Consider the following 26,940-nt stretch of genomic DNA (forward strand, 5'->3'; position numbering starts at 1 on the left):
TCCAACAAAGAGAGCAAACGGTAAAATCAGTTGGATTGTTGGAAGAGAGAAAATCGTGTTCCATTTGTTTCTAGTAGAGCTCTTCCAACAAAATAACTCATTGCGTCCTAAACCAGGTTCTTAAGTTTGGCTCAAGTAAGAGACGACAAATATTTTGTAGGGTTGTCCAACGTGTTATAGGAGCCCTGGACTTCCATTCAAAATGTCAGTGGATTCTTACGAACTTGCACCAAACTTTTTTGGCTAAGACTTGGACAGTTACTCAAGGCTCATAGGGGAAAAAACGAGCCTGAAAATGGCCTAGACTCTGCAAAACATTCGCGAAATTTACCGAGTTTACAAGAAGTAACTCTGTTTGATTTATTGTTACATACCGCAAACAGTTGATTTTGGACATTCCGATGTTTATTTATGGGAAAATATTCGACATGTTATGAACAAGAATTCACACGAAATGACATGGGTCCCAATTCTATGCCGAGAGAACGCCAAGAACACATTAAAAATAGGTTCAAATTCTCGTCTGGTACGTTCCAATTCGATTACATATTGCCTTTGTCACATCTACGTACGTATATTTTACAGTTTCATAGAAGGTACATTCATTGGTCACTTCATTACTAACTATGGTGAGTGTGTGTGAATGTCATCATACGTCTTTCTCTCACGCTCAGAACATATCACTGTTCCAAAATCTCACTCATTCTAACTCAACCGTATTTGAGTGGAACACCCGCCACTATTTCGGGTCCTATCTATCAGTCGTCATCATCAGCTTAGTCAAGGCGTCTCACTGTCGATCTATGCTTAGAGAGCGGCGTAGATTAAGAAGTTCACTGATGAGTTCAGAATGATGAGTAAATGAGAGATCTCCTGAATATTGATGAGCCAAAATGGCCCTTCAGCAATGGAACCCACGAACACCTCGTAAGCCGTGGGAATTATCTTCCAGATATGACAAAATAGAAAGGCCCAAACTATCACCAACGAGATCCGAGTAAGTCGATTCTCTCGACGTCGACACATTGGGCTGTTACTGCGACGCATCTTGGCCGGCGGATCCGTGAGACTGCGACGGTTGGGGCGGCTTTGGCGTCCCGCAAGGAACTCGGCTGAGACCCGCGTTGTCTCCGTCACGACCTGATTGATTTCGCTCGAGTGTTGAGGTGAGCTCATGTTGTTCTGGAACGGAAATGGAAACAGCCTGGTTAGATGCCGTGTTCATTTTGGATGGGATTAAACCTTGGTTAGGTGAAACGCAAAGGACATTGGGTTTATATAACCACTGAATCGACTATTCTTTGGATGTTCGTGCGCTTTGATTAGTGTTACATTCTCTTTATAGGGATGTGACCTAAAGCGACGTGAGTTGAGGCTAGTTTGTGGGAAGGATGGTAAAGTATTTACATTATATATTGGGCGAAAACCGAGAGAAATATCAGTTTTAGGGGCTTTCCTCATGATATGCACACATTACCTCCTCTCGACCTCGACGACAATACAACGTGGTAAAGCAACCTCCGGTCCCATACAAAAAATATTGCTCACAAAAATTGTCAACAGCCATTCACACTTAATTAGGGGCTTCAGTATGGATCACGTACAAAAACATGTTTTTTTTTTCGTCGTCTATTCGTATTTTTTTTTATCGTTTAATCTTCCTCCGAGAACCGAGCACCTTATTTTCTGTATGTATTGAACAAACACATGGCATGAATTATGTTGAAAAGCACAGAGCACATACGATATACCTCTATGCTAAATTGTACAAGATTCCTTTTTTTGCTTTTTGCGTTTTGCTCTTTTACTTTGTTCTTTGCTGACTTTCCCAACAACTCCAAGTATATCAATCCCATGTACGTACATGTACTATGAAAATGAAAAGGCATAGGTCTCACATTTGTCAACACTTTTATGTGATATTTGATATGCCAACGAATCTGACGAAGCCAAAAAGGCAGAGAGAAGAAGTTTCAATGTCCGACCATGAACCACTCGAATTTGGATGGAGATCCTAGGATCGAGAACTGATATTTTGGAGGCAAGTAAACGCATTGCGTTTTCCTTCAAGTGAGGCGGATTCCAGGGCATTGTAATTGCATTTTCAGCTTGATCGTACTATTCGATCGAAAGTTATGATCGCTCAAAGCTCAGTACATAGCCGGGCATAGAATGAATGAGCTTGCCCTCTTCTTGTAATCATTACCAGAAAAGGTCCACATCAATTATTTTATGTAGAGTTATGTTTTGAAATTCTAGAGGGTAAAACTTTTAACTCAGTCAGGCAATTGAGCTGAACATTGAGATACAGCTACATCAGGCCAGTTTCACTTGAAGAGGAACACATTGGGTTGACTCGCTTTTGCAATGTTAATCCTCGACCTTTGCATCACTTAAATAGTTCATGGTTCGAACTATATTTTTAATCGAGATTCTCGAGGACTTGAAAATGTTTTCGAAGCAAAATTAGGATTTGAAACCGTGAAGGGCTTTTTCAACAAATGGAGCGAAAGTATCGCCGTGTATGATATTATAAACCAAAGCAATTTGGTATTTATTGGTAGTGATTTCTAAAATTCTCCTATTTCTCGTCTTCACGTTTTATGTGAAGAGCAGGGCATATTTGTTCTTGAATAATGCGAACTCTCTTAGATCCTATGTTCTGGCAAGGTATCAAGACACTTCAAATTATATTAAGTTCCTGAACCCTCGTTTACAGGCTACAGTACAAACATCATAATACTTGTAATGAGATCGCTTATCACAATCAATGGATGGACAATCAAAGACAATTTGATGGTCTTAATGAGCCAAGTGTTAAGCATCGATCAAGTCAAAATGATTTTTCTGAACATGTCGCTCTCTAACCATGCAACTTGCATACAACAGACGGCCTATTTATAGACGCGGCATTATTTCAAAAAAGCTCTTCCCTATTTTGGTTTACTTAGAATGGACACGGATCCTAAAGTTCTTGTTATGGCAGGTTAAGTAGGCTAATGGATTCCTTGATGACTCTCCAAAGTTTATTCTCCGCTTGTTGAAAGGAAAGAATGCTTATGGAACCTAACCTACCTCATGTATCAGAAAGAAATGAATGATCATTGAACGGTCTGGAGACGACTTTCAGCATCTTGAAGAATAGCCTGTGCTAAGTGAGTTGATGAGGAAAATAATTGATCTCAAACACAATGAGCAAAACATTCTTTATTCATTTTAGGTTGGCGTCATTTCGTCAGAACCTCGTATTTTTTAACGTTCTATTAGGACCTATTTTTAACCACATTACGTATATGTTATCATTGGTGTTATAATTTCGAAGTTACTCATACAACAACGATGACAACAAGTTGTTCGAAGGGGATGAAATATCAAACGGATATGAGCGTAAAAATCCTGAAATATGTAGTGTTTTGTACGTGAACATACTTTCAAGTACGTTTAAAACAACTAGATTGGTTTGTTTTTTCGCAAAATTGACCTTAGGAAGTTTCAAATGCTACGAAAAGGGCGTGGATGGAGCTCCAGACATTCTAAATTGGACGAAAGATAGAAAGCGTGTTCTCTAAAAACAGTGAGAAGAACCCTCATGCATTTTTTATATTCACAAAGTTCAACATATTGGATGACCTGACAAAACTTGGGCTATTACTTCATCATAATTTTTGTCAATATTTCGGGACTAAGAAAATTCAACCTTGATTTGCCCATGGTGTAATGATGTAATATCCACCGAAATGTATAAAAAACTTACACACCTTGCCCATACGAAGAAGTTCATTTTTCTTCGGCCACCCGGTATGATATCTTCTTGACAAATGTAATGGAGGACCGACCTCAAATTGAAACAAATCTAAACTCTGCAAACTACTTTCAGCTCAAAAGAAACCCAACACATGCATGTGGGAATTCCTTGTGGGAGATTTCCGTGGGACATCCTTCCTTATTTTTGGGGATCCCATTTTGTTCGTGGCTTTTAAAACAAGAAGAATGAGGAACAAGAGCTAAGACTTGCAATACAATTTTGAATTTAAATAGGCCCTTTTCTGACACTCATGGATTTCTGATATGAACGTGCGAACTTTGCATTCTTTCTCCACTTGGTCCAAGTTCAATCCATTAAATGTCCTTGGAGGAATGAGACACCGAGAGCTGAGATATTCCATATCCGTAATCTCTCTTGTGGCCATCCATCAGTCTGTTCTTCATTTGACGAGGGGAAGCTCAATTAATATGCCATGGCACGATAGGACTATCGTCTACATTCGGCAGTGACAATGATCCAGTTAATGGAATGGCTAGAAGACTCCCCCTCGCTCAATCCTCCTTTGAGGTTTTTCCATTAGGAGCACACCCGAATCTCAATGAGAGGACCTTGGTGGTTTTGAATATAAGCTTACTCTAGTTCAAACGAAATGGTTTGGTTTAATTAAAGGGATTTAGTACAAGATAATTTTATGAAACCACAAACCAACCCAAGCCAAAAGAGTACATTGCGGGCAAGCCAAGGAGACCAGTTTTTAGAACGAATGGGTTATTGTTGAAACACTTTTTTGGTGTTGAGGAGCGGTTACTGACAGTAGAGGGCGCTGCCATCAATTGGCTGGAGTAGCATTATTTGGTTCCTCATTTAAACTGCAGTGAGAAAACCCATCAGGCTCGATTATAAACCTTTGTTTCCTCTTCAATAGTGAAACTGTGAGAGCAGTTGTGTACTTTTAAGAAACGAACCTTTTACTTTTTGGGGGACTTCTATCAATAACAATCTTTTGAGTAGTTTTGTACAGATCTTTGCCAAGCAGTACCTCGAATTTTATCCGTAATCCCCGAATGGAAAAACAAATAAAATGATTCTTTTCCCTGCTTTAGTATCGAAGAAGATTCTGGCATTTGGGCCAATCGCAACGACCCACCAATAGATCCAACATGGAAGGCACAAATTAGGCCTAAAGAGCAAAAGGGTCGATTGGGGGCTCCAGATGGACACTTTTGGCCTAAAGGTTAACTAGGAAATGCTGACAACAAGCGATTAAGGCAGCCCATCTGGATCTTGACACAAGCTCCTGAATGGAATGTGTTGCTTTGTTCAATGTGGCCTAATGAGAAACAGGAACCTCTCTCTGTCGTCTGTCTCAAGCGAGACAAAAAGAGGCCTAAAGCTGGGGCCCATTTTGGTCGGGTGACATTGGCATCCTCAAACGACAAGACATCACAATGCATCTGGCCACTTTGAGCGGATCTAGGGAAGATTCCATTCCAAATTTAAAAGGGTTTTTGTTCCTTCTTTTCTTTTGATTCAGTTGTCCAAACCAGATAAAAAGCTGCGAAATGGAAACAGCTACGAAATAGTGATCCGATTATGACGTTTTGAACTCAAATAGACCAAGTTAGATCAAATTTTCATCTAGTAGTACTAATGCTTCTAGTAGTATAGCAATATAGATTGTATTTCAAAAAATGCGTAAAAAAGAGCGTGGGCTAAGAAAAAAATATCAACGAAAGAAAAAGAAATAACTGAGAATCCTTTTTAACAAGGAAATTTGACCTTATCAATCCATTCCTCCCATGGAGGAGAACGGAGCTATTCATTCGCGTGTTAAAACCTACCTAATATCGAGAAAGTTTCCTAAAGTTATTCTACGTATTTTCACATTGCCAAATGTACATTGATTAGATTTGGAACATTCAGTCATATCCTTAGTTTGAGATCCCGGATGTGCCCCCCAAAAGTTAGATACACTTTTCATTCCGTCCATAACAACATTAATTATCGGCTCCAACAATCTGGTCATTACCACACAATATTCTTAGTTTGCCCATAGAGTTTTTTCAAAGGCCAATTCATTTCTGGGCGAAAAGTAATTGGCCCTTTAAAATACCTCCAAAGAACTCAGAATCTCGGACGCAAGAATAGACTTTTCAAAGCTGAAAGTGTGCATTGGCTTTCTCAAGAAGCCGGAACAAAGATATCCATTTGAAATGCTTTTAAAATGCAATAGGTTTGCAGACCCAAATAAGAACACACCATAATGGGGCCAATATGTGAGACATTTTTAGACACAGTGTGAGGACACATAACGCGTCAAAAAGTGTGATGCAAATTTTTAGTAGAACGGTTGTGTCAAAAGACACAAAAGAAAGACAGAGATTCGTGCATTCTTTTGAAATTCATTCAGGTGGATCGTGAGTAGCAAGTAGTTGTGTGATGTCTTGGTGAAAGGGCAGAACATGTTAATTAAATGAATCTTCAGATATATTGACGGAATCAGTCAGTTGTTACTGAACTTTAGGCTGGATTGGCCTTCGATACAGACTAAATAATTACACGGTGAATATTTGATTTGTTAAGCGTTTGTTCTTCCATCAGTATTCGCCCTGTTGAAAGATATTTTTCGTTTGATTTTGAAACCTAGAAAATGAGTATTTACAATTCAACCACATGGAATCTACAAAACGGAAATTCATAGACTCAAAGATGACCAATCTTAAGGGTTGTTATTGTAAACCAAATTTTACATGCACCTCGGTTAAGCTCACATTCTATAACATTTTACAGCTAATGCAAGGCTTAATAGTATCTTACCCATAACACAGAGAGATAGTGACTTTGTTATGTTTTGAACAACACAGTATATAACAGATGTACAGCGTTCAGTGTTGTGTGTTAACTACGGCATCGTATTACAATGTACTTGTAGCTGAACGCATATTTTTGCTCGCTCGTTCATCCTCCTATTTTGCACATTACCTCTCTCTTTCTAAATGTGCGCATGGGTATGAATGAGAGCGTCCTATTTGTAGAGTTGTGACAAAGACCCGCATTCTGAAAGATGAGAATATCATGCACCCTAGCTCGTTGAGCCCAATGTCTGTGTTAATTGTCAGTCAGCGGAATGTTAGATAGAGTATTAGTTTCAGTATTAACTTTTACATGGGACCGATTTCTCGCCATGAATATTATCATATTATCAATATTATTGAAACCCAGAGCTCTAAAGACAGAATTACCGGTCCAACACTCAGCACTCCAATGTTAGTATTGTTGACAGGCTAAGTTTCCGAATTATCGTTTAGCCTTATTGGTATACATTTTAAAAAAGATATTGCCTTTGTTAGAGCTGAAATGAAGAAGAGAAGTTCACTTTCGCAAAAAAGAGTGACGCTTCTATGGATGGAATTATGGCAACACTTTAATGAAAAAGGAATGAAGATACAAAAATTTGTTTTAATGGAGACAGATGGACAGATCGTCATAAGAACGTATGGAATTGTTGTCAACAAAATGCTGTCGTTTGGAACAATTGATGGTGTGCGTGATTTCATCCTCAAAGATTTCGGGTCGTACCTGAAAGGTGTGATATGAGGATGGGTCTTTAAAGCGCCGGTTTAAAACTTCAAGACAAATGACCTCCCAAAGGTAAGAGGTTACGTGATCAAGTTATGGTTTTACTCTACATGTCGAGGGTCATATTATTTGAAGCATGGATATATGAGAAATTTACTGATATGCAGAGCCACAGTATCAACTTATTTTGGGAGAGGTTTTTTTAAAAAAATGTTTGACATTTCAATCGACAGAACTATAAATTATCTTGAGAGCAAAGAAAGTACGAAGGCAAGGCTTTGTGCTCAGCGTGTCAAGTTTCCCTATAACAAGCCTTTACATTATCGAAAAGCACTAAAGAACGAGCAATTTTGGTCTTTTTGCCTGCCAACTTTTCCATAAATATCTTCCCGGCTCAGCAGCTTAAAAAACTCTACTAGCTTTTTGATGGAATACTCATTGAAGCAGTTAGATAGTAAAACTTTTGTACCTGTTTGCGCCTTACTTTCATCCAAATCAGAACTATTCCCTTTGGAAAAGCAATGTGTGTGCTTTTTGGGGGGGAGGGAAGGCCTAGATGAGATGCTAGTCTTGCAGTTCTGATTGAAACACTCCTCAAGTTGCCTTTTCTATGAAGCACGTGCTTGCCAACGAGAGTCGGAACATGATATTCTGCGAGATCGAAAAGAAGGGATCAAAGAGGTGCAGCGTTAGATGCTTTATAGGATCATATCCTTTATGGACGTGTTTCCAAGCATGGTATCAATGTTTCCAGGAAAGAAAGTTTGAGGCTCCTTATTGTGAGAAAAAGGGGGGAATTCTCGAAAGACGTGTTTGTTGGGCATCTGAAATGATGTGTCTGGACTCTGGATGGATCAGATAACGTGTCATTTCTTTGTTCTTTCCGGATACAAAGGCTGGTTCTTCCGACTTTAGAACTCCGCATGGCGCAAATATTGCCCAGTTATAAAAGTAAAAGAAATTGCAGGGTTTGTAATCCACATTACGGAAAAATCCAGGAGAGGAAAGCGGAGCACAAACTGAAATTAAATCTTGCTTTGAAATTGCATGGATGCACTTTAGAAGGACACTCAGAGGTTCACTCTATTTTTCCTTCCATCTACCAGTAACTGTGTATGAAATGTATCAACTTGAAAGAAAGCCAATCCTAAGCAATGAACTTGCAAATAATTTAACAGTATTCATAGAAGTCTTTTTTCAAACGTCAGCCCTGTCAGGCAGCCCAAATAAAATGGGGAAGAGCCATTATAGATTGCTAAATAAGATAATTGTGACATGCCACGATTAAAAAAGTAAACAGCCCATTGTGTCACTGGGGTCACTAATTTTACTCCAACTCTCGAATGATTTTATTGAAGCATCTCAAATCCATTCTACGTAATTAGAGACGGAACAATTGGCCCAATCGGCCCTCCATTTGCTTAAGGCAAGCTCACAAAGCGTCCTCTGACCTGCACACCATAACTTATTGACTTTTTTACGTGTTGTGTATGAACCAATCGAAATGTCTTGCTGGCTAATCGCTGTTGATTTGGGCATTAGCCTTATGACACGACACGAAATCAGATTAAAATGTATGTGTACGAACCAAAGCATCGCCATGAGAAAAGCCAAGCTAAAAGCATGAGGCAACAAAAGGGGCTCTGAAAGTCACGAAAGGTTGCGACAGACATGGGATGGGCTCAGTAAGCGCAACCATCCTCTTCTCTATACATAATACTATGCTCTTACTGAATATGCAGCAGTCTACGACTTGTCATGTCATGTCAACACTATTCATTTCTTAGCTAATCATAAGTTTCACTAAGTCGCTTGTCTTGTTCTCGTTGAACTTGATTTGAGCAATACATGGCGACCGTGATCTAGGTTGACCAATACATGTATTTGTACATTCAAAATGCTGCTCTCTTCGAAAAGTGTGTTTATTGCGAAACATTTTCACGTTATTAGGACACATTAATTTTTCATACTGATGTCATAACGTTGCATATATCTTGGAAGGGTTCGTTTTTGATCAACTTGAAGCAACACAGACGTTTTCATCCCCATGGTATCTAGCAAGTTAATGCGTCTAGTGCTTCAACTTTTTATGTCTACCCTGAGTCGAATGGTGACATTCATTTTTGCAATTTTGCAATCGCCAACTATGGGTACTTTTGGGTACACGGTTTGCCATTCCTGGGTTTGGAAAAGAAAACATGCCGACCTTCGCATTAGTAATGCTTACTCTTCATTCACCGATTTTCAATTGCGTTCTTCTGTCATTGTTTCCTTTTATTGCAGGCAATGAAGTAAAAATTGAAATTGCAAGGCCACGCAAGACTAACAGTGCCAAAAATGAGAAGCAACACAAAATTAAAAAAATACCTTAAAAACCCAGATTTAGTAAATTCAAATAAAATGGACAACAATATCTTTTATTTATCAGATGTCTTGCAAAAGCCTGGACTTGAAAATAACGTGAACCATCAAGGGTGAATATTATACTTAAAGAATAGTACCTCTTACATTTGGCTTGGAGAGTTTAAATTGTTTGCATGGCACAACCTAGGAACAAACCAAATCAATTCTTCGACATGAACGTAATCACAAGATCACTTTTCGCTCGCGAATTTTCTTATATTAATAATATCTTGAATCACAAGCAAAAGGTTCCATTCGTGGAATGTTGCTATACAAATCATTTCCAATCCCTTTAATTTGCATTAACACCACAGTTAGTAATTATCGTCACTGCATTCATAAGGGACACAACAGCTTTTGATCCCAAAAGTGCATCTCCGAATTTGACAAAACCTTTTTTAAGCACTTGATAATGATGATGTTGTTGATGATGATTTTGTTGATGATAATGATGTTTTATTTAGGGCCTCATTCATGTTTATAGGGAATAAGGATTTTAAAAAATTGTGATTACAAACTGTAATCACAAACTTCACCTCCACAGAAAAACGCTTTTTACTCTGGCTTGAGTTTTAAGAGGGCATGATTGTTGAATTAGGCTTTGACTTTCCCCTTGGCCTTACGGTCCACTTTCGGGGTGGTTTTGTCTACCCTTAAGTTCGGGCAACATTAAGCACACTCCACTACACAATGAGTAAGTGCCCAAAGAGAGATACAAGCATGACTGGTCTTTCAATCAAGTCTAGTTGGATTGCAATTGTCCTTTATTGAACAAAATATGTTGCTCTGGCCTGTCGAATGATTGTCCTTTTGACGTGTTTTGTCCTTTCTAAAGTGAATGTGAAGAGTCTGAAGCGCAACTTTGAGGATTGCTTGAGGCTGAGAGAAACTCAATTTGACAAGAAAAGAAGAAGAGAACGTCGGCATCTTTGCCAATGGAAGATGCTCGACTCAATTGTCTCTTGGTGCCAAGATTGCTCTTTTGTCCGCGTCAATTTGGCGAACTTTTCGCCGCTCATTCTCAAACTACTCGGCTCGAAGAGCTAAAGTTTGGTAATCGTCTACGATTAATCTCTTATTTGTATCAATCCTAGTTTCCAACCTTCTCTTAAACAGATTTGCAAAATGAACATCTTGTAAATTGGTGCCTTAACCTTGTTTTGCATGCTGCTAAATCGGATAATCTTCCAGAACTATTTTGACCAATCTGAAGTTCTAATTGAAAGGTTATAAGGAAATATTCGCGCAATGATTATCGGTCACTTTTATCACAAATGAGTTCACTCTCAACTTTAGTTGGTATGTACATACCATTAAAAACAGTTAAATTTAGTTACATTTCTATTAACACATATGAGGAAGTTCAAGATATCAGCCTTGAAATGTTTTGTTAAGTGGTTTAATAACAGCATCAGTAAAAACGTAGATCAAATCACATTGAAAACAATCTGAAGGTAACCATATCGGGTTATTCCTAACAAAAAGTTTCTTTCGTTCTGAGAGCGATCTGGTACATAAATTGAGTACAATGGCTTAAACGAGTACCACAAACACAGAAGGTTTTTTTTCTTCTTTTGACTCGATCTTCTTTGGCAGTTAACGGAATTGCATACCAAAAAGGTCATTTCCTTGATTTCCCTCTGGTGAAAAGGTCGTTATAGTAGAGTTAGATATGGGTGTACATCAAGTTTATTCAGACTTACATTGTTACGGTGGCTGAGTGTGTTTATCCTAAGGGTGAGGGCATTACCTCGAAGCACAGTTTGTGTTGAGAAAGAGAAGCTGTCCCTGCCTGAGATTATACTTAACAAGAGTTTACTTTACTGTACTCTACCTTGTTACACTAAACCACTTAACAACTCGGCTGGCGCTTCTTAAATTCTCAAGTGGAGGAGGGAAAATACCTCAAAAGGTAAATGCTTCGAGAACTTAGGGTTGGTTTGGTTGTCCCGAACAGATAGTACTTCATGTGGGGAAGGTAAACCAAAACAATACCAATATCAAGTTAGTTTGGAACATTTGGAACAAACGGTCTGACGTATACTTTGTGAAATAAAAAATGATGCCTAAACAGCTTGCTTAGCTCTTTCGGTCCTAGTTGTTGTGGAAATCACCCCAAGTACAAGAACTTCAAATAAATAAAGAGAATATCCTTTTTATAAAGGGTATTCTTGGGAACGTTAGAAGAGTATTTTCTGATCTTACGAATGTTAATGGGGATGGAAACAATCTCTAGTTATATGACAGTTTCCGGGGTTTGACAAAGTCCTCTAGTGGCATAAACGCTGCCTGTGGGAGTGGTGATGAAACCAAGTCTACCCAGTTGTTTAGGAGTCCCTAAGTACACCATTGATAAATCATTTTAACGAAATTGAAACTTCACGAATAAAAGAAGCGTAGTTTTGTGTTGAAGGATTAACGGGTTATATTCAACTGTTTGGAGGAAACACTTTGCTCATTTAGAGTTCATTTCTCCCTTCAGTGATGCCATTCGGACCATTCAGATTCGACCACACTGGTCATATTTTTAAATTCAACCACACTGGTTATATCTTTAGATTCAACCACATTGGTCGGATCTTTAGGTTAAACCACATTGGTCACATCTTTAGATTCAACTCTTCCTTGACACGATCATTTCACTGAGAGCTAAAAATGATTCCTTTTGCAACCTTCGGTCAGTTCTTAGCCTTTTTCAAGAGACTAAGTTGGGCAAGCTCTCAAAAGCCATGTTCTGTCAATTCATTCAGGTTCATCTTACAAACAGGTTTTTAACTTGACAAGAGTTATCACGCATGAAGTGCGGGTGCCACGATACACGATGTACGTACATATATGACAGCCTTGTCATGTTGTCAAGGTCGCTCATTTGATGCCAACTAACTTTTCTACATTCAAAGATCTCAGGTATTTCACAACAATCAACCCATATTCATTATTGATTATTACTGGAATGAGAATGATCGCAAAATCGAGGCCTGATTAGGAAGTAGAAGCAAAGACCGGCCTTTGATGCTGATTTCTAGGCCTTTTCATCCAAAAAGATGAAGCTCACTATTGTTTAATAAAAAGATACAGGCATGATTTAAACCCACTTTTTTCGGATCAGATCATGGACATGGAAGCCAATATTGGTTGTATTTCAAACGGTTCCAAAATGGTTTCGAGATTGGGACACATCGGGAATTCAATTTTCTGTTGTCACTTATTGACATGGTATGGAAAGTCTAATCTGATTTCACAACGTTTGGAATTTTGGGCCGTTTTCCCCTTTTCCAAGTTTGTAGCAATTGTCAGCCAAGAAAAGTGTTGGGGGAAAGGGAAACTAAAGTTCCGACGCGTCTCAAATCTATGTTCCAATAACAAATTTGAGCAAATAGTCTTTCAAAAAGCCAATAACAAAGTCTGGCAACGCGTAATCGTCTCTGCTATTGTTCACTCTGAAAGGAGCACTTCATTGTGAATGAGAGGAGACGTTGGATGCTCACCTCATAGAATTTTGGAAGATAGAACAGAATGGGGAAGATGATGATTGTAGCCAGGTAAGCTCGAAATTTGCCCCTGGACAAATAGGTACAATTGACCAGATTAGAGATGAGCACAATCCGGATGTATCGTTCCCAACTCATGACCACTGTGCAATAAACAGAGGACATGAGAGCAATGTGGACCATCGGTAGAAGATAAGGCGCAATGTAGGGAAAGTGCGACTTATAGGCGGGCCAAATGGAATTCAAACAATACAACATCGAGCAGAAGATCACCACCTAGAAAGATAAGATACAGACCTGAATCAATGTACTCGTTATTTGATAGTGAATTAAAATTAATGAAATTTGAAATTGGTTTAACTGGCTGTTTATGATGATGATGATGATTACATTGCACGCCTCATTTGCACGAAAGGAACCACTTGATGAGTTGGTTAGACTCAGGACCCACAGTACAAACTTTCATAAAACCACGAAATGATCTTTTGCAACTGATCAAATGGAAAATATCGTGTCTTTTAAGATGGTGCACTGTTTCTTTCTGCGCTATGATGAACTTTAGGGATCAGCGTAACCATTAACTAAATTCCCTTGGAACAAGAACGACATCGTGATGTGTGGCTCAATTTATCTTACTACCTCTTTCCATTTGATACCGAGTTCTTGGCAATCTAATTAGGATAACATTTTCGTATATATTTTTACCAAGAATTTTCAGGCCAGCTCTCCGATAATCAATTCATATCTTAGTTATCCGTCAAAGTGACTCAAAGCAATCTTATTGTAAGTTTCCTGCTTCCGTTTCTGTCTGGCAAGATTTCCTTGTGTTTGCATGTGAAGCATACCATCATCCATGTGGCAGCCGCAATTGAAAGAACAGGGCAAGGGCTTACCAACCACATGCCACATCCTGTCCCGAGCCAAATCGAGATTAGGTTCACTCGGAGCTGGAAGAATGGTTCTATTGACTCGTTGGACTCTTTTTCGAAACTGTATTCTATTGTAGATTTCTGGGTTTCAATGTGAAAGGCAAATCAAGTTTGCACCATAGAACAACAATGTTCTATTTATAAGATCCGCACGAGTAGGTCACTTGAACTTTAATTGACCTAGAGGCATGTGTGTATAGTGTATAGTGCTTGATAGAGAGAAAGCGTGTAGTTTCTGGTATAAATTCAATTTGAGCTCGGGAAAAACCTCCTTGACTAACTCAATGCGTACATCACCTTCAATTGTTAGTGTTTCATCGAAGGCCAATTGTAATTAGATTGTATCCAGCACATCCTTAATCTTCAACGCCCTATTTGTACTCTTTACAAACTTAGAAGTCAACCTAGGAAATATCTACCAAAGCGTATTTTTGAGCTTCCAGCAGACGAGGTTTGCATTAATTATTCCTCTAATCTCTTCATGTCTGACAATGAAATTGTTAATAACTAAAATGCAATGGAGTTAAAATCCAATCTTTAAGGCAGTTTTGCCTCACTTGAGTAATCCACCCCATGATTCTGACACGGAGAATATCAAGTTATAACTAGTTTTATCCCTCCTAGGTGGTCAAATAGTAAGGAGCTTAGCAAGGTTGACAAAAGCCGTCCCAGGGACTTTGTCATCCTCTTCTTTTAGGTTTGGTTGGTATTACTGGCCATTCTTCTCCTAATTCCGAGGTCTCTCTTGAATGAGTTTGTGATTCACCCTGTGGAACAAGGGACATTGTTTTCCATCCTAGCTCTTTGATCGTGGCCTACATCCCTGAATGGAGTCGCAATCTGCCAATTAAGATAATGACGTTACAAACTCGATTATAACTTGTATGAATGGCAACTGATCTTATGCTACATTCTATTTTTGCAACGGAAAGACGAGATATGATGGTAAAATCATTTAAGACAAAGGAAAAAATGATATCAAGCCTGTGCTTTTCTGTTGGGACAACCCTGAGAACGTCGGTTATTTGACAACAAATGAACAAAGGCAAGGCGGGAAATTCAATTTGTGCGGACATTTTCAAATTCAAGGTTTAAGTTTTGGATGTTTATGTCAATTCATTTGCCCAAAAGTGTTTTTGCTATATGTCATTTAGGTAACTTAATGCGAATTCATCACAATTTGAAACCTATTTGCATCATACTCTCGCTCAGAGCGAAAATTTCATCTTGGCACTAGATACAACTTAAGTCAATGTCCTCAGATTTTTTATGTAATGTCATTTGACCACCATAAGCGTTTCAAAACAATCCAAATCACCCTTGCGATAGTTTTCCTGGGAGATTTTAGTTTCTTTGATCGGGACATATTAAACGAAAATAAGCTGTTGAATTTAAAAAATGACAGGATTTAATTAAGATTGTAATCCAGTTACACCGCCTTATAAGAACAGGTCAAAAAGCAAAATTAGTCACCCTTGCAAAATGAACAATTTTTGAAAGTGCCACAAGTTCGTTGTGCGAATGAGTAATTGTTATATGATATGACATACGATATGAAATACTCAACCGTGTGTTTTCACATCTTGCTGAGCCATCTTCATAAATTCAGAAACTACTCCCATTGAGGCTTTCAGCTGTCACCTAAGCTTTATAAAGCTGGCTTTCACGCTACATTTGGTGTTGATTATTTGCTATGTTTTGAAATTAAGTTAAGACAACGTGACCAGATCCGGTAACATTAAAACAGCTCGACTCTACCTAGTCTCGCTGTTTTCGAGTAGAGGTTGCAATAAATTGGACAAGTTCGGCATGGTGATTTGAAGTGGAAATCTGTAAGGTTTTGGAGTGGGAATTCGCTTCCTGAAGCAGGCTAATACTGGCAAACTTTAACACCTCTTATCACCCTGAGTGAAAGAGAAGATTAGCCATTGTGCCAAACTGGATTCACTTTTTCCATTTCGGCTAATTTAAGACTGGATTCTTTGCTAACTTCACATAGGCACCACTTTCTTTGAAATCTACCAGGATTTCTTATCAACAAACAAGTTATCCAGTCAAAGAACCCGAAGGCTAAATCTTCACATCTCTAATTAGTCAAGCGAACGTCTCGAATTTAGTTTGTAGGTATTCTTGGCAGCCTATTTTAACATTTCGATTAGCCAGTTAAGTGGTGAGTCCTTTTAGAACATTTATCACGTCAGTTTGGTTAACAACACTCAAAAATTTTTGAGTTTCATGGTGTGGTGAAAGGTTAGGCCTAAATAATAACTTGTTTTCACTACAAGCATATTAAAAGTTACGACTTTCGAAACAATGACATTACGTGAGGATGCATTGAACGGGTTCCAAGTTCTATAAATGTAAGGAGTACATGTTTCCCCCATACTTTTCCTTAAGTGTATCCTTTGAAACTCGACTTTAATACTCAGAAAATCATCATTGAACCCTTAACACTCTAAAAACTCATTACCAGCAAAACACGTCATTGCCTACTTTCAGTTCAAAGTGGCTGCCTAATTGAGCTCCCAATCTCTATGAAATTGTTTTTCTCCCTTTTAATTGAAATAAAGGTGTGTTCCTTTTGGGTACGTAAGTTTTTATACTGACATTATCATCAAATACAGAGTTGTTGCTTATGTTATGCATCATTTGTAATGATGGTTTGCTGAGGGAGCTAAATTTGTATTTGGACATTTCTGTTGAAGCTTAACCTGGTATTTCAAATGCAAGTATTTTGTTGACTTTGTTCCATATTTTAAGGTCGCTAGGAAATGGCTCAAAAATCAGAAATGAAAATCCATCGGTTCAACATTGATTATGTAAAATTTCTGGGCAAAAAGGACGTAACAACTTCATAATTTAGCATGTTGGTTATAAAGCGTCAGGTATTTGGTCTACAGGGTGCGTGAGCAAAATCTGAACATTCAGGAGAATTTTCATTTCCCGCTTTCTAGGCCAGCGAGAGATCTACCGTCTCTTTTGTTGTAAAGAAGCTAAACTCACTGAACGATAACATTTGGTGACCTTTTTTATAAAACGAAAATTCAAAAGCACCAGATTTCCGAATTGTTCCATATTGGAATCTCAATTTCATCTCTATCCAAGGTCATCAACATCTCCAGAACTACTGTCTGTGCCGTGATGAAGATATTGGATGACAAGGGAGATCTAACAAGGGCCAACAAGAAGCAGGCAAAGGAGTTTGGTGGACAGTTCAAGGCAAAAATTATTAAGGACCCCACAGTCGGTATGAGGTGCCTTTCCAATGAGCTGAAGGTGTCTCAGGCCAGAGTCAGGAAGGCAGAGAAGGAGGACTTGGACCTGAAAAGCTATGTCAGGGCTGTCAGGCAAGTGCGGACCACAGCCATGAAAAAGCAGAGGAGGAAACATGGCATAGCGGTTGGCGCAGTTTTCTAATATGAGAGCGGTCACCAATTTGATTCTCCTCCCTGACCTTTCTCAAATAAAACTTTTAGACATTAAACACACCAGCAGACTGAGAACCGCTCTGGTACGGACTAGAATGCTTCTCCTATTGGAATTAAATAGGAATGATATGATGGCTAGCTTTCCTGACTGGGCAAAGTTCACCCCTCCAACCCAAGCTCCCCAGTGCAAAAAGATCCTCAATTTCGTGAAGAGCAATGATTTTATTGTGAAGATATTCTCCTGAACCAGAAGCCTTCTTCATGCGTGAAACAAATTGGAAATTTGATGCTTCTTTGTCAAATAAAACTCCATTTTCGATTTATCAAAAAGATCACCAACTGTTGTTGTTGAGCAAGTTAATTCTTTTTCCAACAAAACGTCATTAGCTATCCTAGAAAGTAAGAAATTAAAACGCTCCTGAGTGCTCAGATTTTGATAATACACCCTGTACAGTTGGTAATCCTTATGGGTGACTAAGAAATCCTCAGAAATGGGAAAATTACTTTTTTCTAGTATATGTTGATATGAGCGTAAAAGTTTAAAATTGGTTGTTACCTACATTGGTAAAAACCTTAAGGAGTTCGGAGCGCGCCTGGCTTAAGAAAAATAGCCTAAACAAAACCACAATTATATATGGGAATGCTTTTTGAAATTAGGACACCAAGAGGAGCAACTTTGTTGTGATTATATTCTATGTCTAGTTCATACAAGTGTGTACCTAGGGTAATATCCATAAAACTCACTTCAAGCATTTAAAGGCTATCCTTTTTTATCGCATGTTTTGGGTTGGGTCTTTAAGTGCGTTTTCTAAAAATCTAAAGAACATTGAATGGGTAGTCTTTTACTTAAAGAAGTTCAAATTCATTCAATTTGCCCTATGCACAAAAACCGTTCAGCAAATATTTCTACAATTTCACGACAATATGTATAAAAATCGGAAGCAAAATTGCGAATACAAAAGATAGCATTTAATGCTTAGAAGTGTTTTAACGCATATTATGTATTCTTATGAACTGGACATGATTATGTCTGTTATAACAGAGTAGTTCCTTTTGGTTCCCTGGATTCAAAAGGTACCCCATATACGACTACAAGTTTGTTGAGATATATTTGAGCTTAAACAGTACGTGAGAGCATTGCTTTGGAACATAATTGCACTCCAAGGTTAATTTTCACGCCTTATAGAGAATGCGGGCTAAATTCACTTATAACACTCACTAAACTCAGGTCCTTGGTTATCAAACTTGAAAGAGCTCTTCAAGAAGTAAGTCTTCAAGTACATTGAAGACGTTCTCAAGTATTTCAATGATCATCTTCATTTCATTTAAAGAAGTTATTCTCGGTTTGCCCTTTTAACTGATAAGGGCACACACACCGATTATTCCGATCCCAAGACCAAATAGTTGTCCTTTTCTCATGGATGCGACGGTGGTAGAGTACAAGAGAATGATCTAAATGCCATCGTTTGATACATACTTTTAAAACCCGAGGGTTCCTGTAACAGCGGTAGGAAGTTCAAAACCATCAGTAGACTGTCTGACTGATTCTGGCAGCTCTATTTTCCCCATGTCGATGACAAAGAGATGGGCAAAACAAAGCCTTCTGTTGGTCTATAAGTCGGTGCCATTTTTGTCTTATTTCCAGACTTGTGGGTCTATTATCTTGCCAGAAAATGGGAAACAATCGTTGGTGGCTTTTTTCCTTTCACATGTTTTATTCAGGGCGTAATTGTTCTTCACCCGACACTGTTTTCCACTGAAATCGGAGCTGGAGACACATGATCTTTGTGAAATGGGGGAGATATTTACGCTTAAGCTTTTAAGAATAATTAGACTTACTTCATCTAATCCCTGTTGGTGTAAATGTTTCCTCAAAGGTTCTTGTCGACAGAGAGATAAAAACATGAAACTTGATGCCAGTGCGGTACTTAACATTTTGGATTGGAAGCTAAAAGCGACATTTTTTTTTGCTCTGTAAAAAGATGTTTGAGGCCATTTCAAAATGTCAAATAAAAGTTTTCAAAGCTGTTCTTGATCATGTCTGTAGAAAACCCGAAGTTTCATTTATCAGTCTTGCTCCTCATTTCTGACATTTATTATCTAAATAAAAACTGTGAAAAATGTTAGAAAATTTATATGTAGGGGAGGAGACGTGGTGCAGTGGTTAGTGCAGTTTCCTAATACGAGAGAGGTCCCCAGTTCGAATCTCCTCCTCGACCTTTCTCAAGCAAACTTTTAGACGCTAACCCTGTCCACAGACGGAGAACCAAAATTGGTGCGGACACGACACTGCCAATCGGAAAAAAGTATAAGTACGATGTGATGGCTGGCTTCGCTAGCCGGGCGAGGCTCATCCCTCCGACCCTAGCATCCAAATACAAAGAAAAAGAAATATTTAAAGAACCACTTTTCGTCAAAACAGTTGGACTTTCCAAACTCGTGCGCTTGATTTTTTTTAGTATATGTGATATCATATTGACCAGGATGATATTGGTCATGAACTTGCCTTTGCCTTACTTGATTCTTTCGACAGGATCAGCGATTACATATTCCCTGCAAATATTTGAGGGATTTTATTTAAAAAGGTACCAAAAGAACCAGCATCATTTCAGTTAAACGGTCAGATTTAACGTAAACTTACCAAAAGATCGTAAGCCGCCAACATAATCAAAAGACGATGAAAGTTTCGCCGAAACTTCTGTCGCACAAACACCAAGACTGAGAGGCAATTGGTCACCACACCCACCAAAGCGATAAACAGCATCAAGACCGGCGCAAACAGACTCATTGTGCCAGATTCAGTCTTTCTATGGTCCAAAAGCACGAGTTTACCTAATCCTTGGAGTAATGATTCTTTCCACTTCCAGTTGACTTAGCAGTCTGTGATAGCAACCCGAACTGTTTTGGTTCCTCGTCGAACGAACATTTGGTTAGTTGGTCGTTCAGTTTCCGAGGAACCACGGTTCGCTGGTTCAAAGACCAAGGACTGAAGTTGAGGCGGAAAGGCCGCTAGAGCGAAAAAAGAGACGGAGGCGCTTTTTCGAGGCTGAAAAGAGGCAGAGACACAGTAACAAGGAAAGAGACCGTCTCACACGTTGTTTAAGGTAGAACAACAGGGTCTCTTGGAATTTGATATTATGAGTCAGTATGGATTAGGTTGGAATTGGTTATGTTGGTTCTGGATTACGTAGAGAAGAACTATGCACTAATAACATGATGGATTTTGCCATTTGGTAAATCAATCAAATTGGACATTAATTTCAGATGGAAATGTCATCAAATAGTGAGTGGATGAAGTTTGCTTGGATTATGAGAAAATAAAGACCTCAAACCATGTTTTTTGGCCTCTATTTCCTTTCGTGGGACTTAGTTTAAGCTCGAAAAGGGCAAATATTTTTTGCTTTATTTCAACTGAGTGGTGAAATTTTCGCTCTTTTCCACAATTAAATAAAGTGCGCCATGCGTCATTATTTTCCTACACAATGGCACAAGTCAGGGATTATTTGGGCGTCAGATGTCGCGTGGGGGAAGAGTACCTAGAAACCCAGGATGACCCAATGATCAGCTTGTGAAAACCCCAGGCTCGGGTATTGTTGGAGCATCAGCTTTAGTTTTTGGGCTACTTGAAGCTAGATTGCCAATATAGAAAACCTGGACATTGAACAAGATACAACAGGCGCAAAAACGTAATTAATTTGGAAATTGAGCTCCTACAAGCTTCCAAATCTAAGAGTCTTCCGCTAATATTGGACAGCCTGATGAAACCGTTGGCAAATTATTTGAAATTATTAATGCCTGTGTGAAGCTTTCCATCAATATCAGGTTCAAGTGGTCTTGGAGAGTCGACTTCAATACATGAGAAAAGGTGAGCGAGAAATGGCTAGGAGCCTGTGCAAGGCGTTTTGTTTTACCCGAAATTTCAGTTCTACGCCATGCAGCTTTTCGCTTTGTTAGGAAATCTCCTCTTCGCTGTCAACATTAGAACCTGATCTCGGCCATGTCTCGACGTATGCCATTGATCGGACGCAAATTGGAACTTGGGATGTGTACCAAGTCTTTGGTGTACTTGTGTCACAAAATCTGAAATTAGGTGTTCCAAGCCTTACTAAAGCCAATATTGTAACTTCTTCAAATGAGTCATCCTCCCAAAGGTCTAAATTTCAGATACCACGAACTATTAACACTCTTTTATAAAAAAAAAATTAAGCCTAGTTAGAAAAAGAGTGGTTTTCATATTTTGCACTTTGAATTGCTTTATCTTGCTAAAAAACTCGTAGCCAAGATTTGGATAAATGCAATGCTAAGTTGAACTACATGAACGGTCTTGGTTATTAACAAGTTAAGTTCTGGAACAAAAAAACGCACCACTGGAGGCAGGGCTGAATTTCCTCAGCAAAAACGAACGTATCAAATGACTCGTTTAAGTATTAAAGTGCAACATTTATACCAAGATGCATTATTAATGTTCTTTGGTACAAAAAATTGACAGAAAAATGTCCAATTTTAGGATTATTAGACACCAAAATTATCATTTCTTCGGAAATTTGGCCAAAACCACCTGAATGTTTAAAAATGCCCCAAAATGGCAAGATGTTTAAACTACAGACTAAAAAAGTCTGTACTGATCATTCTTATTTTACAATCTCGCATAAACTCAAATCATTCATAAGAAGTTTAGTCACTTTTGTTTGTATCTGTCTTCACATGATTTCAAAAGTTTTGAATGAAGCAAAAAAGTCATGGTTCTTCACTAATAAAGCTCTTTTTCCTTATTGGGCCACTAGAGTTTGTTTAACTCCTACCTCGCAGTCCCTTTTCACCCTCTCCATTTCCATTCATGTTTTGAACAAAATGACTCTCGAGCAGTTTTGGGAAAACTCAGCATGCTTTTAGTGTATCCAGAGGGCTTTACGAAATTTTGCACTAAGAAGTCATATGAAACATGTATTGTCATCATATGCCCTGTGGCTGATCCCCCAATACAATAATAGGTGCATTTTCATTTTAGATGTAAAATTCAACATAATAAGTAGCATTTCTAAAGGAAAAAAATAATTTGTTACAGATTTTTTCATTAATAACATTGATTAGCGAATGTTATACTCAAAAACAATTTTCGAGTGCATTTTGTGAAAATATTTTGCTAATTGTGTTGAAAATAACAGGCGGAAAAATGGACTATTTAGTCTGCGCAACCGTCTAAATTTTGGATAGGTTATATTCGAAAAGAATTTGAATTTGTTCAATCCTTACTTAAAAACATAGGGGTAAGCTTTTAGAGTCAAAAAGGATCCAAAAATGTTTGTTTCTTGACAAAATAGTCTTTTGGCAAAGACGTTTACTTCAACACAAGTCACAAAAAAACATAGTAAAAATGCTCTAATCGAATGCAAGATTTAGACCTTTTTCCTAGCCCTAATTCTTATCTTTTCCTATGAGAGTATGGGCAAGTTTAACTTCTCACACAAATACAAATGAAGCACACGGTATATGTACTTTGCATTTGGTGCATGGGCTAAGCAACGAGTAATCGATCAATATTGGTTTGAGCTTGGCTTGAATCAACACTTTATATAAGAGCTGTCATTCCATTTTCAGATATTTCACTTGGACGTCAAATTAAAATGAGAGCTGTTCCCAAAGGGTGAGAATGGTGGGAACACAAACTACAGTAAACTTCCCTTCATGATTGGAGAAAATGCACGTTCCTTCTAATTTGTCAGATTACTCCCCATTCATATTGGCAAATGGGGTTTTAATTGCAGCATTTGCATAAACTTTTATCTACTTTCTTGCTTCTTCTGCAGAACCATCAGCTAGAATCTCATATGAATGGTTGTTGTGTAGCACGAACTTCACCCTTAGTTGTTCCCGAGTCGTGGAACACATGTGGATCACTCTGTTATCGAAAGCTTACTTTCTCGATACGTCACGTAAGTATGTATCAGACAGCCCAAAGTAGATTGGAAGACCCACGCAAGATTGCCTCATAAACTACTTGTGACACGCGATGAACGTTAAAAATACCGCATACCCATTATAAATCAATGTGGAATTGCTTGCTGTTATATCCAGGCGGAAGAACCTTCCCCCAGACGACTGAGTACGCCAATGAGGAACTTGGGCCCAGAAGAGAGGTGATGCGTGCGGAATGGCCGTGGTTGCAGTGACCTGCCCGTGGGTGAAGCGAAAGGTCCGTTGATGTAGTGGTGATTGGACCAGGTCGAACTTGGGGTGTCTAAGATGCGGGGGGAGACATCAATGCCTGGATGGTTGGGGAGGACCGGTGGACGTGGTGACCCGGATGGAGGATGGATCTAAGGTCCGTGGATGCAGCGTTGACTGGGCCAGGTCGACCGTGGGGTGTCCGAGATGCGGGGGGAGACATCAATGCCTGGATGGTTGGGGAGGACCGGTGGACGTGGTGACCCGGATGGAGGATGGATCTAAGTCAAACCCTGCAACATCTTGTCAATCCTCCTAGTCACCAAATCAATCTACTCTAGTCATCTATGCATTATCTATTTTATATGCATGTTTATCTAGTCAATTGTATGTAACAATTCTAGTCATTCCCTCCAATGTTCCTGTGGTATTTTTTGTGTAGTCCCCCTTTATACCTTCATAATATGCCTTCGTAACTGCATATCTCGCAAGGGAATAGAAAAAGGGTCTTTATATCATAAATATGTTCACAGATTTCTAAAGAGTCAAATAACCAATCCTTAAAGGTGCAAATTTTCGTTAAAATGTGATCATTGATCAATATAGCGTAGATCTGGGACCACTCTGAGCGAGCTGTTATGGGGCAACTTGAAGGTTCAAAATTTCATTACATCGAGTGGTGAACTTAAAATCGTAATCTTGTAATACAGGGCACTAGCAGAGATAGTTTAGGCCCTTCTGTTATTCCTCATCTGAGTCATCTCTCTTAGTTCAGAAAACGGTAAAGTCCCAAAAAATGTCTTTTTTCAAACCAAAAGAATCGTTGTCCTCATTAACAAAATGTTTTCAAATAGGAAATAAAGGCACGCATGCTCATTTTACCATGTTTTCAACCCCTTTTTCACAATGACGTGTAAGTTCTGACCTAGATATGCCTAGACACTCCATGGCCTAGATATGTTGCACAGAGTGGCTTCGAGGTTGCGCTATCAATGTGTATATTTTTCATTCCGCTCGCGGCAAAACAACCCCAACATTAACAACACAGTCTGCTCAATTTCATGCATAGATAAAGAATGACTGAAGTGCTCAACCTCTGTTTAGCGGCTTTAAAGCATCGGAAGTGAACTATGGATTCTCACGCTCCTCAATGGAGAAGTCTTTTATTCAATTTTCACAATCTAGACGTTACCCCTCCCGCCAAATTGACGGATCTAACTTTTCATACCCTAAACGACCATAGCACACTGTCGAGTTTTTCCCTCATTTGGGCCATTTGGAGTCCCATGTTGAAAGCAGCTCTGTTAGACACGCCTCCTGAGGCTGATCCATACATTATCTTAGAGGGTCATGACCAAGGGCATATTCGATCGTTTCTGGACTTCGTTTTGAGCCCAGACTTCTGCCAAGACAAATGGGAAGCGGCTCAAAGTTTGATCTCGACCCTGGGGATCCATTTATTTCCAATCACTGCTGAAACACCGGGCCCTCCGAAGTCGAAGTTTAAGTGTAAAGTATGTTCCAAGGACTATGTAAATGAATTGAGCTTCTTGAAGCACCTCAAATCACATAACAAAGGACTTGTGGCGGATCAAGTGATAAGTGATCAAAGGCCACATAGAACAGCAAAACGACCGGCTCGCCTAGGGTCTGATTTTGAAGAAGAATTTGAGGATCTGGATCATACCAGATCTAAGAAATCTGGCAGGCATTTATGTTCCATATGCAGCAAGGTATTTTCATCCTCTGGCTCTCTTCGACATCATATGTTACTTCATGAAGGTAAAAGAGACTTTTCTTGTGATAAGTGCGACAAGAAATTTGCATCATCATTAACACTGAGGGCACATCAAAAGCTGCATGAAGAGCATGGATCCCAATATGTATGTGAGCATTGTGAAAGGTCATTTAAAAGCTACAACAACATGACTAGACACATCCGAAGTGCTCACTTCGAATGGAGTGATGGCAAGCTTTTTAGTTGCAATGTATGTTTAAAAGATTTTAAAGATCCCTCTGCGTTGGCAGCGCACAAAAAGATCCACGACGGAGTTCGAAACTTCAAGTGCGAAACTTGCTCGAAGGCGTTTTTGACCGGTGCTCAACTTCGGGTTCATTGGGTAAGAATTGAGTTCTAACAAAGCAATTGTTTGCTTGGTTATACACAAAATGGGAGCTAACTTGAGTTAATCTAGAGAATACATACGGGAGAGAGGCCTTTTGAGTGCCAGGAATGTCACCAACGATTCATCACGAATGGAAACTTGAAATCGCATATCAAGTTCCGGCACCAAGGCTTGAAATTAAAAAAGGAACAGCTTTGTGTCACCTGTGGAAGTGTTTTTGTCAACAAACATGACTTGGAGGTTCACATCCGTAAACATACAGGCAAGTCGAAAATAATGGTAGAAAACGAATAATAATTGGTCGCACTTTCAAAATGTCATTTAAATGGAGAGACGTACGTTTTGCCCTTTTCAATTTGCATAAGATTTTCCTAACTCCCTTGGCTAATGCTCCTTTTGGGGGATGAAGACAATAAAAAGATTCCATTTCCACAGGGGAACTCCCTTTCAATTGTGATCACTGTGGCAAAGGCTTCAGATCTGCACGTCATTGTGAGGAGCACAATAGGACTCATACAAGTGAAAGGCCTTACAAGTGAGTAAAGTACATTTAGAATAAGGATTCTTGAATAGAAGCTCACATTTCGAGACGATCTCCTTTCATGTTAGATGCGATACGTGCCAAGAAGCTTTTAAAGGGCCCGGGGGTCTTCGACAACATTTCAAGTCGAATGCCAATTGTTGCTCCAATGCCCGCCCAGGGGCGTTTTCGGTGAAAAGAAAGCGACCCTCCTGTCAGAAGCAGATTACTCCAAAGTGCGAGATCTCCGGAAGAAGCTCCATCAATCCGGATCCCGAGGAGAGATCCACCCAAACGACAGTTTTGTTTATCGACCAGAATGAAATAACATTCGTATCTGACCAAGAACTACCTCTGAACGACTCAATTGGTCCATCTACTATGGGAAATGTCCATGAGAATCCTATTCTCACTTGGAATGAGGAAGCGTGACGTGGGATATCAAACAAACAAAAGGGTGCAGAATAGACCGATGGAAATCGTTTGAAACTTCTCTTTATTTCATAGTTATTCGGACATTTGCATACTAATTC

General features: G+C 39.0%; 3 protein-coding genes across 4 annotated transcripts; 1 reads left to right on the top strand and 2 right to left on the bottom strand.

The window, feature by feature from the left end:
- Positions 1-368: 368 nt before the first annotated feature.
- LOC131893655 (uncharacterized) lies at positions 369-6,892 on the bottom strand. 2 transcript variants are annotated; one of them, XM_059243757.1, is made up of 2 exons: positions 1,478-2,271; positions 369-1,182 (listed from the first exon to the last, which is right to left on the bottom strand). In XM_059243757.1, exons 1-2 carry the CDS (start codon positions 1,565-1,567, stop codon positions 808-810), a joined length of 465 nt encoding a protein of 154 aa, XP_059099740.1. In that variant the 5' UTR covers positions 1,568-2,271; the 3' UTR covers positions 369-807. The 2 variants fall into 2 exon arrangements, with proteins under 2 accessions (XP_059099740.1, XP_059099742.1); XM_059243759.1 differs by lacking the exon at positions 1,478-2,271 and adding an exon at positions 6,749-6,892 and having other exon boundaries at positions 370-1,182.
- Positions 6,893-7,225: 333 nt separating this feature from the next.
- Positions 7,226-20,677, bottom strand: LOC131892697 (FMRFamide receptor-like). The gene is made up of 3 exons (XM_059242521.1): positions 20,238-20,677; positions 13,237-13,515; positions 7,226-7,345 (listed from the first exon to the last, which is right to left on the bottom strand). Exons 1-3 carry the CDS (start codon positions 20,382-20,384, stop codon positions 7,226-7,228), a joined length of 546 nt encoding a protein of 181 aa, XP_059098504.1. The 5' UTR covers positions 20,385-20,677.
- Positions 20,678-24,698: 4,021 nt separating this feature from the next.
- Positions 24,699-26,904, top strand: LOC131892711 (zinc finger protein 98-like). The gene is made up of 4 exons (XM_059242543.1): positions 24,699-25,881; positions 25,957-26,149; positions 26,323-26,422; positions 26,497-26,904. The coding sequence occupies exons 1-4, from the start codon at positions 24,892-24,894 to the stop codon at positions 26,837-26,839; spliced, it is 1,626 nt and encodes a 541-aa protein (XP_059098526.1). The 5' UTR covers positions 24,699-24,891; the 3' UTR covers positions 26,840-26,904.
- The last annotated feature ends 36 nt before the right edge of the window (positions 26,905-26,940 follow it).

The sequence above is a fragment of the Tigriopus californicus genome, chromosome 2 (genome assembly GCF_007210705.1).
Source record: "Tigriopus californicus strain San Diego chromosome 2, Tcal_SD_v2.1, whole genome shotgun sequence".
NCBI classification, from domain to species: domain Eukaryota; kingdom Metazoa; phylum Arthropoda; class Copepoda; order Harpacticoida; family Harpacticidae; genus Tigriopus; species Tigriopus californicus.

Excerpts from the sequence above, each read along its gene's own strand:
- LOC131892711 (XM_059242543.1), top strand. The coding sequence starts at position 24,892 with ATGGATTCTCACGCTCCTCAATGGAGAAGTCTTTTATTCAATTTTCAC. Across the intron at positions 25,882-25,956 it reads CTCAACTTCGGGTTCATTGG|AGAATACATACGGGAGAGAG; the intron begins GTAAGAATTGAG and ends GAGTTAATCTAG. Across the intron at positions 26,150-26,322 it reads TCACATCCGTAAACATACAG|GGGAACTCCCTTTCAATTGT; the intron begins GCAAGTCGAAAA and ends CCATTTCCACAG.
- LOC131892697 (XM_059242521.1), bottom strand. The coding sequence starts at position 20,384 with ATGAGTCTGTTTGCGCCGGTCTTGATGCTGTTTATCGCTTTGGTGGGT. Across the intron at positions 13,516-20,237 it reads TGGCGGCTTACGATCTTTTG|GTGGTGATCTTCTGCTCGAT; the intron begins GTAAGTTTACGT and ends TTATCTTTCTAG. Across the intron at positions 7,346-13,236 it reads ATCTTCCAAAATTCTATGAG|GTACGACCCGAAATCTTTGA; the intron begins GTGAGCATCCAA and ends CACACCTTTCAG.
- LOC131893655 (XM_059243757.1), bottom strand. The coding sequence starts at position 1,567 with ATGGCTGTTGACAATTTTTGTGAGCAATATTTTTTGTATGGGACCGGA. Across the intron at positions 1,183-1,477 it reads GTCGTCGAGGTCGAGAGGAG|AACAACATGAGCTCACCTCA; the intron begins GTAATGTGTGCA and ends TTTCCGTTCCAG.